We start from the raw sequence: 11,402 nt of genomic DNA on the forward strand, positions 1-11,402 counted from the left end.
CGAAAAAATCATAAGGCTATAAGCCTTGTGAACTTTTCGGAAAAGATCATAAGGCTATAGCCTTGTGAACGTTTCGGAAAAAATCATAAGGCTATAGCCTTGTGAACGTTTCGAAAAAATGATAAGGCTATAGCCTTGTGAACGTTTCGAAAAAATCATAAGCCTTGTGAACTTTTCGGAAAAAATCATAAGGCTATAGCCTTGTGAACGTTTCGAAAAAATCATAAGGCTATAGCCTTGTGAACTTTTCGGAAAAAATCATAAGGCTATAGCCTTGTGAACGTTTCGAAAAAATCATAAGGCTATATAGCCTTGTGAACGTTTCGAAAAAATCATAAGGCTATAGCCTTGTGAACGTTTCGGAAAAAATCATAAGGCTATAGCCTTGTGAACTTTTCGGAAAAGATCATAAGGCTATAGCCTTGTGAACTTTTCGAAAAAATCATAAGGCTATAGCCTTGTGAACTTTTCGGAAAAAATCATAAGGCTATAGCCTTGGGAACTTTTCGGAAAAAATCATAAGGCTATAGCCTTGTGAACTTTTCGGAAAAGATCATAAGGCTATAGCCTTGTGAACTTTTCGGAAAAAATCATAAGGCTATAGCCTTGTGAACTTTTCGGAAAAAATCATAAGGCTATAGCCTTGTGAACTTTTCGGAAAAGATCATAAGGCCTTGTGAACGTTTCGAAAAAATCATAAGGCTATATATATAGCCTTGTGAACGTTTCGAAAAAATCATAAGGCTATAAGCCTTGTGAACTTTTCGGAAAAGATCATAAGGCTATAGCCTTGTGAACGTTTCGGAAAAAATCATAAGGCTATAGCCTTGTGAACGTTTCGAAAAAATGATAAGGCTATAGCCTTGTGAACGTTTCGAAAAAATCATAAGCCTTGTGAACTTTTCGGAAAAAATCATAAGGCTATAGCCTTGTGAACGTTTCGAAAAAATCATAAGGCTATATAGCCTTGTGAACGTTTCGAAAAAATCATAAGGCTATAGCCTTGTGAACGTTTCGGAAAAGATCATAAGGCTATGGCCTTGTGAACTTTTCACTCGAAAAAATCATGTGAACTTTTCGAAAAAAATCATAAGGCTTGTGAACTTTTTCTTGAAAAAAATCACAAGGCTATTGTGAGGCAATAGCTTTGTGAACTTTTGCTCGTAAAAAATCACAAGGCTATGCCTTGTGAATCTTCTCGAAAAAAATCACAAGGCTATATAGACTTGTGAACTTTTCGCTCGAAAAAATCATAAGCCTTGTGAACTTTTCGCTCGAAAAAATCATAAGGCTTGAACTTTTCGCTTGAAAAAATCATAAGGCTACAGAGTTTTTCGCTCGAAAAAAACCCACAAAATTTGGTGTTACCTAGTTGGAAGGCTCCTGTGTACAGGCAGTGACAACGAGACGGATTTTTAAGTTAATAGATTAGTTACTTTATTCGGTGTTCATTTACAGGTGAATTGTTGTGTTCATAGTACTTAAAAAACGACAGTCAGACAGTTCTCTGACAGTTAAAAGAAAGAACCAGAATTACACAACTTGTACATATATCTTCCCAAGAATCAATATAATGATAATTTAAATACAGTGAAATTACGCAACTTGTAAATATCTGCCCCCAAATCAATATAACAAACCTCCGTTTCAATCTGCAAAATATGAGTGATCTTTTCAATCGCAAAAAATCTCACTTTCGCTCGAAAAACTGTACATGGCCTTGTGAACTTTTCGCTCGAAAAAGTTCATAAGGCCTTGTGACTTTTTGCTCGAAAAAGTGTGCAAGGCTATATATACATGTATAGCCTTGTGAACTTTTCACTCGAAAAAAATCATAATAAGCCTCAAAAAAATCACAAGGCTATATATATATAGCCTTGCGAACTTTGCGCTCAAAAAGGTACACAAGGTTATAGCCTTGTGAACTTTTTGCTCAGAAATGTACATGTAATCGCTTTGTGTAAACAAATTGCAAACTCCACATAACTATTGGGCATTCTCCTCGTACCAAGAGTTTAGACGCCTGCACAGAAACAGAAGATGGTGGTAATCACAGCCATGAATTTGGGTCTAGGTCATTTGCTTTTACACAAGCAACCTAAACCTCATATGTTCTACTGTTCTAGCTGTCAGGTAGATTGTCATCAGACTACTCCTATCTGATGTGTTCTAGTCTCTCATCCATCCACCTCATAGGAATCATCTTCACCTTCATGCGTTCTAGCGATGCTCGTCCTTCAATTCCACTTGGTCCCGTGTCCGATACCACAACAGCATGTGTTCTAGTCAGGTAGATTGTCATCAGACTACTCCTATCTGATGTGTTCTAGTCTCTCATCCATCCACCTCATAGGAATCATCTTCACCTTCATGCGTTCTAGCGATGCTCGTCCTTCAATTCCACGTGGTCCCGTGTCCGATACCACAACAGCATGTGTTCTAGTCAGGTAGATTGTCATCAGACTACTCCTATTCGATGTGTTCTAGTCTCTCATCCATCCTCGGAATAAGAGTTACTTCTCCATAACTTGATTGTCCCTTCCGAAGCAGACAAGAGACAAACTTCCTTAGGATGGAACGACAAGGAGTGTACATTGTCCTTTCCGGCTTTCTCAATTGTCGTCACCATTGACCCCTGTTGACATTAAAACAAAATGGAATCAATATTTACAAGAAGTTTCTTCATGCATTTCTTAACTATATATTAATGAGAAATTAGAATTAGCTTACCAACCAAAAGGACGTATGGTATAAATGAAAAAGTTAGTTAATGGCCTAACGTTTTGACCCTAGCAGAGTCTTTCTCGAAGGCTAAAATGACAACACAACAAACACCAACAAGGCCCAATGTCATAGCTCTCCTTACCGCCGAATTCTGCGCTTACGATCACGATTCCCCGCTTACGTGCAAGCGCCGAATTTCGGCGCTAGCCTTGTAAGCGTAGAATGCCTAGTAACGTGGAGTACGCACACGCAGAAGCCCAAATTCGCCGCTAACCCGTGAAATACGCTTGCCGTCAGCACAGAATTCCTTGCTTCCCTAAGCCCCGATTCTGTGCTTACGGTAAGCAGAGCCATGAAATTGGGCCCAGGTAACTAAGTGAAAATTGAGCAGTGAAGTGGAAATACATGTACATGAATAGAGAGTGAGAGAGAGTCAGAAAGCACTCGGGAAGTAGCAAGGGGGGGGGGGGTTGGAGGGAAGTGGCTGAAATGACCACAAGAAGGTAGAAACACAAATGTCAATGACAAAATCACCAGAAAGTCTCAATACTGTGAGATTACAAGAATAGATGACCAGCCATTTTGTATTAATAACGACAACGACATGGAGATGGCGGCCACCTTGCAAGGCATCCCTACAACAGATGGACAACAGAATGGACCCTAAGAACACAAGCATGTCGAAGAGGCAGACCAAGTAGGCGTTGGATGGTCTGGACAACGTCAGAGCATTTGGAAGCGTCATACGGATGCGACAATCACAAGAAAGATCAAGGTGGAATGGTGGCAAAGAGGCCTGCCTTCAGCAGTGGAGTAACATTAGGCTACAATCCCGGCTATATAGAGAACCATTCCCTATCCACTTACCATTAACAATAAACATTGTCTCCCCCGCAAAAGCAAAAATTCCATGCTGACCTGTGAAATTATGCTTGACGAAAGCACAGAATTCCCTGCTTCCAAAAACGCTGATTATTTCCTTCCAAAACCGCTTACGGTAAGCAGAGTCTCGAAATTGTGCCCTAATGCTGAATGTAACATGCTGGACAACTATTACAGTAGAAAGGCTACAATAGACTCCATCTTTAAGCTCAATTACATGTATTAACGCAGGCCTGCTGTAACTAACCAATCAGGCAATGAGTTTTGTGAAATGTGTGCGTGCTGCATGTCTTTCTCGCGCAAAAACACAGGACTGCGTGTTCAAATATGGCTGATTGATGTCATATCGCAACCTATCTATTCAGAACAATGTTACACGTTACACCCTTAGTATGAAAACTAAAATTCAATCATCTCCTCACCTCGACCAAGTCCCAGAAGTAGATTTTCCCATCCTCGGATCCGCTCACAACATGGCTGTCATCGTTATTCATACAGCTATCCACTCTGTATCTGCTGTTCTGGTGACCCGCATATTCGCCGAGAAGCTCCCCTGTGTCTTTGTCTAGAAGTCGGATCCTGTTGTCCAGCGAAGACACCAGAGTGCACTGGCCGTCCTTGGTGAAGTTGACACATGTGGCCGATTCTGAAAAGACGTACATGTTGAAGATAAAAACTTCTTTATTTAAGTTTTTAAAGAAGGAAGTGCAGGTTGAAAAACAAAAATGGCCTTGTTGCCCTCTCAAAGATGTAATTGCAGACCCATCTAATAAAAATAATATAATAACAAGTAGTTCTTATAGCGCATTTCACAATAACCGTCTATATGCGCTTTACATTAGTGCCCCGGTCATTGGGCCAAAAACATCCCGTAATCATTTATCAGCTTCCTGGGGCGTAGGCTATACAAAATGGGCAAGTGTAGTGCTCAAAGGCTTTTTCATACACTATATCAACCTCTACCCAAATGTCTACCCCCGGGAAATACCCATATGCCCATGGGTGAAGAGAAGCAATTATAGTATTACTATAATGTTGCTTGCTCAAGGCTACCCTGTATATTAATACTTAACAATAATAATAATAATAATAATAATGAATGTCACGACCGGGACTCGAACCCACACTCCGATAAAACCACGAAGTGGAAAGAGCGTTGAATTCAAGTACGTAGGAACTTGAATTCAATGCTCTTAACCACTCGGCCATGACACCTAACATGTAATACTTACGCCCAATACAGTCGGCATGCAACATCCCGTTTCGCATGTCATACCTCCTAATGTAGCCATCAACCGAACCTGTCAATATCTCAAAATCCGAAACGGTGATCGAGGAAATGCTGTCTTTGGCCTCATCCATTATCTGAATTGGGTCCATCTTCCGAGAGCGACAGTCCCATATCCTTACGGTTGAATCAATTGAACCTACAAGTAAAATGCAAATAAATTAAAAATTATAAGTTTTTCTTGCAACTCTTAAATCAATTGATGCTGAACCCTTTGGTGTAATATTTGCAGACGTGCAACTTACTTTGAAGGAAAAAAAATTGTAATAAACTGATAATTTTATATCAGAAATGAAAAGTCACATCCCCTGGGTAACACTTCCCATGTTGCATCGTTAACTTGGGTGTGTTCCCTGGTTGCACGGCAGTTAATGGTTGATTGGCTTATGAACGGTACCTCAAATCAAACAAATAAATTGACAAAATAGGGACACCCCCAACATAGGCTACATGTAGCTTTGATGGTCGAGCGCAGGCACAGTAATCCGGAGGTTGTTGGTTCAAATCCTGCTTTTATAGTAATTTTTTCTTAGTTCCAATGGAAATTGACAGCAGATACACAAATCTTAATCAGCACTCAGTGTTTTTAATTTTCCATGGCCGTGTGTTTAACCTTTCACACTGATCAGAGTATTTTCATGTATATTACATCCACATTGTTTGGTGACAGCGCATACATGTACTAATCGCTTCTCTGGCCGCAGAATTTGCAAATGCAAGCCTGGGAAAACGGACACCAACACGTCACGCCAATCTAAAGAAAGATTCATGCGTAAATTGTTCTCTGTTGGAAATTAATTTGTTATTGATATCTCATTTATCAATGCTGCATTTCAGCCCACTAGTCTACTGTACTAAATTATTACACACCCCTTTTTCGTTTTTTTACAGTGTAGGTCTACATATCCCTTACTTGACCTACCATCATAACCATGTAAATGTTTCTAAAAGTATCCTATAATAAAAGTTTAAGGTTCGTTTCGGAACGTGGAGATGACATGGATGATAGCGGAACGTGCAGACGAGAGGAACATGGAGATGATAGTGGAACTACGTCTTAATATTGATAGTTCTTTTTCTAGATGCCATTAGCAATGACAAGCACAAGGATGGTTCTGACCCCATTGTCCAAGATAACAATATATCAGCAACCTGGTTTTTTACTTTATTTGAATTTTGATAACTGTCAGTGTCACGCCACAACTTTTCCACTCATGTTTACAAAAAATCAATTAAGGTAAGTAAATTATATATATTATAGGCCCTATCGAATGAAAAAGTGATGGCGCCAGACAGAAACTTTTCCTTTATTTTTTATATAAATGTACTTCATTACTTTTTTTTACTTTCGTACTATACTAAGATCTAATAATTATTGGTTCTAAATCTAAGCTAGTCAACTAGTCATTCATTATTTAATATTTGACATGAGAATGAGATTGAATCATTGATTGAGCTCGAGATACGTACGTGTCGATCCCCCGTATGATAGGGTGTACTTCTAGAAACTATATACAAAATAAGGCTCCCGGGAGCCTTATACTTTTTTATAGTTATTTATACTTAGTCTTATATAATATAGTTTCTAGAAGTAGATGTTATTATTTATACCTGATAAAATAACGGACGCTTCCTCGTTAAAACACACACAGTTCACTTTCCCAGCATGGCCCCGGAACTTTCGTAGAATCTGCCCAGATGCAACATCCCACAGAATCACAGTCTTGTCTGCTCCACACGACACCAGCTGCGAATTGTCCAAAGACGCCCGTGAATCGAGCACTTCGTACCCGTGGCCTGAGTACGTTTTGAGCAGCAAGTTACGGTGAGGGTTCCACAACTTGAGTGACTTGTCACTGCCGCAAGAGGTGCAGTAGTTACCGTCTGCGTTGAAGGAAACACTCCGAACTGCCCCTTGTTTGCACTCGAGTGTTTTGTGGAGCTTTAAGGGGAGTTTGTCCGCCATAACCGGTGAAAATTCCCTTCAGACAGTGTCGGAAAAAATGAGAAAACACATCTCCATTAATCAGCGTACGGTCCGGTCCTAAAAGTAAACTTTCAACCTCGATTCCCATTAGCGTTGGTTTAAGCGTGTGAGGTTGACGCTTGGTAGAAAAAGGTTGAGATTTCGGTTTTCACATCGTTTGCGCCACCTGGCGTTCGAAAACAGAGAACTTGCTCACACAGGTGGAAGGGGCGGGGCTGAAAGGGGGTATATTATAAGTGCTTTAGCTGTTTACGTATAATAATAATAATAATAATAATAATAATAATGTTTTTTTTAAGAAAAAATTAGTTATTTTAAAGCACATTCCTTTGTCAAAGATTGTTAATTGTTAATGCCCAGTATCCACATTATTGGTGTATTCTGTGCATAAAATTACAAATTGTGAAAATTGGGACTCAATTATTGGACACCGAAGTTGCAGGAAAACAAGTTTTTTCAATTCATAATTAAGTAATATTACTAAAAATAGTTCCACTTTTCCCAGCAAATTATCTCATCTGTTATTTATTTCTAATCATTATGTGAATAAACTATAATATAATTTTGTAATTTATATTCATGGATATAACAATCAGAGCTAAATCTGGTTCAGTAATCACTTTTTATTTCAAAGATGGAAATACAACTACTATAGCTGATGATCAGGTGAGTTTAGGTTTGAAATGTTTGGGTGCAAATAAGTCTCATTCACGCCAAATAAACCTTTTTATAAGTATTTCATTATTTTGACAAATTATTTTGTTTTTAATGAAGGGGCATTGTTCTGATATTGCTTTCATGAGTCTAAATTCGATGCGAGTTAGAAACAAAAGTTCGGCATAATGGCTCCCTGTGATTGCATTTTGTTTATTTAAACTTGTACTTGACTTACAAATCACATACCGTAAAAATCAAACATTAACTAGTTCTTATCTTTCAGTCAACATGATTATTGTGTACATTGGCAGCTTGATTTGAATAACAACAATGTTGGTTCCAAAAACATGCCATGTTTGGGAATCTCATGATCGTGCATCGTTGATGACGTAGTGATGGGGGTAGAAGGAGGCCACAGTCGTGAGGTACGGTGTTCCGTAAGATCCACCCATTTCTGTTTGTTTAACATCCGTTCCTTGTTAAAATCGGAGTGGTAAGTGAAATCTAATCGCACAATAAGCGTGAGGAACGTTGCTTTTAAAGTTGGAAGATTAACAACATCAAGTTTCACAAAACATATCTGCGATTTTTCATTGAAATAAAGGACTATATATATACTGCACGTACCTTCGCAAAGACTGCACTAGGCCACATTACAAAGTAAAGTCCCTTGTTTCTTATCTAGCATTATTAATAGGGTTTTGGTTTTTTCAGTTGTGTTAAAAATACCATTGCATTTGCGTGTATGGCCAGACAATATCATATTTATTTTCGCTGAACATTCGCATGCAGAAGTAGGGTTTGCAAAGAGCTCCACTTTATTTGAGCAATTTTAAATTTGTAGTTAAGAATCCATCATTGTTGCCGGCCATCAGCCACTTTCACCAGTTCAGCAAAGAGGATCAATTAACTGTACGCAGTGAGTGAAGATAAGTCACGTCTACATCTTCAGGTAAGACGTCAACTTGTACAAGGGTCTTATGTTGTCATGACGGACAAGATATAATAACGTAAAGATTGATGGGTGGGACATTAAATAACAACTGATACGATTATGAAACTGGTTTGCGGGAAATAAGTATTTTAAAGGCAGTGGACACTATTGGTAATTACTCAAAATATTTATTGGCATAAAACCTTTCTTGGTGACGAGTAATGGGGAGAGGTTGGTGGTATAAAACATTGTGAGAAACGGCTCCCTCTGAAGTGCCATAGTTTTTGAGAAAGAAGTAATTTTCCACGAATTTGATTTCGAGACCTCAAGTTTAGAACTTGAGGTCTCGAAATACACCATCTAAACGCACACAACTTCGTGTGACAAGGGCTATTTTCCTTTCATTATTATCTCGCAACTTCGATGACCGATTGAGCTCAAATTTTCACATGTTTGTTATTTTATGCATATGTGGAGATACACCAGCTGTGAAGGCTAGTCTTTGACAATTACCAATAGTGTCCAGTGCCTTTAGAGGCAGTAGACACTATTGGTAACTACTCAACATAATTTCTAGCATACAAACTTACTTGGTAACAAGCAAGAGAGAGCTGTTGGTATTTAGTAGGATAAAACATTGTGAAAAACGGCTCCCTCGGAAGTAACGTAGTTTTCGAGAAAGAAGTAATTTTCCACGAATACAATTTCGAGACCTCAGAACTAGATTTTGAGGTCCCGAGTTTACGTGTGACAATTTTTTCTTTTTTCTTCTTCCATTATTATCTCGTAACTTCGACGACCAGTTGAGCTAAAATTTTTACAGGTTTGTTATTTTATGCATATGTTGAGATACACCAAGTGGTAAGACTGGTCTTTGACAATATTACCAATAGTGTCCAGTGACTTTAATTGGGAACAGCAGACGCTCTTGTATTGAAACCAATATGACAAAAATGTGCGACAGATTTGGGTAATTTGATATTTTAGAAATTTGTTTTGTTTCGTGTTTGTTAAGGGAAAGTACTTCATTAACGCTAACATCTACTAGCACTCTAAAATAACAAACTTAATGTGGGCCAAGCCCTAGTGATAGTGGGACCAGTTTTCAAGTCAATGTCACAAAAAATATGGGTCAAATAAACATGCAGTTACAAATTTTGTATTCGTTTGACCTGCAACGAGTCACCTCAACGATAAAGTATGGAGTGTCATGACCGAGTGGTTTAGAGCTTCGAATCGAATTCAAGTTGTTGAGGTTAAAGGCACTGGATACCTTTGCTAATTGTCAAAGACCAGTACTCGCACTTGGTGTATCCCAACATAATGCTACAACAACAAACCCTGTGGTGAAAATTTCGGCTAAGTTTCATCGAAGAAAAATAATAAAGAAAAGAAAATGTTTCTGCGTCCCATATCCAACTCGGCCTCGTTGAATATGGGACGCAGAAGTGCTATAATTATTGTTACGTATTCCATTCGCGCTTGTGTGATAACTTTCATGGTAAACTGTTTGTAAATAATAACATTATGTAATTTTTGTCCCCCGGTTTGGGTGCCCTAAAAAGGTACACTGCAAAAACGTTGGTCAAATCATTTGTTGGGCAAAGTAACTTCAACAATTATTGGTCGATAATTGCCCAACAAAACCAATTGGTGTTGGACAAACATTTTGTTTGCCAATTTTTTGTTTAAAAAGCGGAACAAAATTTGGGCAAGTGTTGGGCAAATAATTCGAAATCTGAATTTATCATAACTGTTGGTTACACTTTTGTTTATTTATTAGAGCAACTTTTTTGGTAATTTTAGTTAATTTCGAATGTTGGTTAAAATGATGCACATAAGTTGGTCAAAATCATCCGATCATGCGCACTACGATCAAAGAGTTGCCCAAAAGTTGGGCAAGGTATGAACAAACATAACGATATTTTCCAACATGGCGAGTGGAGGAGTGGCTGTGACGAGCGGGGTTTTCCAGTAGATATAGATCAAATTTGAAGGTTAATTTTTAACTAAATATGAAGTTGTGTTTTCTATTCAGTCGTACATAGTCGTGACAGTTGCAGAGGGAGCAACAAAGTGACACTACTGTTGAATTAGTTTCAGTTTTTAGTTTCAGTTTTATCATGCCATTATGTGCAACGCCGGTTGTGCCATGTATGCGTGTGCTTGCGCTGCAACTGTCACGACTGTGTACAACAACTGAACAGGAAACAAACTGTATTTTAGTTAAAAACTAACCTTCCAAAGCATCTACGAACCACTGAGCACCCTCTCGATTTTGAGAGAGATGCCAAGGCCTTGGAAGGTCACAGCTCACCACCGTTTGCCATCGTGGAAAATATATTTTCTACGCCTGCTTGTATGACGTATCACAGAAGAAACTGTAAATCAAAGGGTTAAATACATTCACCATTTGTTGGAAAACACCGAAAAGGGTTAAATCATTAATAAAACCATCGCCCAATTAGTGGGTTATTGATAATGTATTAAATACCCAGAAAATGGGTAAACAAAAAATTACCCAACTGTTGGTTACCAAAATATACCCAACTATTGATGAGGAAATATTACCCAATTATTTGGCAATCAGAGTGCCTAACTTTGATGGGTAATATTTTGCCCAAAAGTTGGAGGAGTTCACTATTCGCCCACTAATTGGGTAAAAAGTTTGGCATTTTTTACCCAATTAGTTTACAGTGTACATGAGTGGATTCAAAAGAGGGCGCTACCAGACAACATTTTTAACAAATTTGTTGGGGACACTTTTCTGCCGGTCTTTGTACAAAATCATTGACGAAATCCTCAGATTTTTTAGGAATACTCAACATCATCTTGTACATTATACGACCTTGTCAGTAAAACAATCACAGCTCCCAGATTAAAACAAACCGTCACATTGCTTGGAATAACAAGTCAACTTATTACACTAT

The 11,402-nt window shown here is 38.4% G+C and overlaps 1 protein-coding gene across 1 annotated transcript; it reads right to left on the minus strand.

The window, feature by feature from the left end:
• Positions 1–2,128: 2,128 nt before the first annotated feature.
• Positions 2,129–6,982, minus strand: LOC117298216 (WD repeat domain-containing protein 83-like). The gene is made up of 5 exons (XM_033781344.1): positions 6,506–6,982; positions 4,839–5,033; positions 4,029–4,252; positions 2,474–2,635; positions 2,129–2,316 (listed from the first exon to the last, which is right to left on the minus strand). Exons 1-4 carry the CDS (start codon positions 6,858–6,860, stop codon positions 2,492–2,494), a joined length of 918 nt encoding a protein of 305 aa, XP_033637235.1. The 5' UTR covers positions 6,861–6,982; the 3' UTR covers positions 2,129–2,316; positions 2,474–2,491.
• Positions 6,983–11,402: the final 4,420 nt, after the last annotated feature.

This window comes from Asterias rubens, chromosome 13 (genome assembly GCF_902459465.1).
Source record: "Asterias rubens chromosome 13, eAstRub1.3, whole genome shotgun sequence".
Classification (NCBI taxonomy): Eukaryota; Metazoa; Echinodermata; class Asteroidea; order Forcipulatida; family Asteriidae; genus Asterias; species Asterias rubens.

What these genes read in the sequence shown, in the direction of transcription:
- LOC117298216 (XM_033781344.1), bottom strand. Translation starts at nt 6,860, where the DNA reads ATGGCGGACAAACTCCCCTTAAAGCTCCACAAAACACTCGAGTGCAAA. An exon ending in AGCGTCCGTTATTTTATCAG is followed by an intron (nt 5,034 to 6,505) that starts GTATAAATAATA and finishes TTTTACTTGTAG; the next exon opens with GTTCAATTGATTCAACCGTA. An exon ending in GCATGCCGACTGTATTGGGC is followed by an intron (nt 4,253 to 4,838) that starts GTAAGTATTACA and finishes ACGTCTTTTCAG; the next exon opens with AATCGGCCACATGTGTCAAC.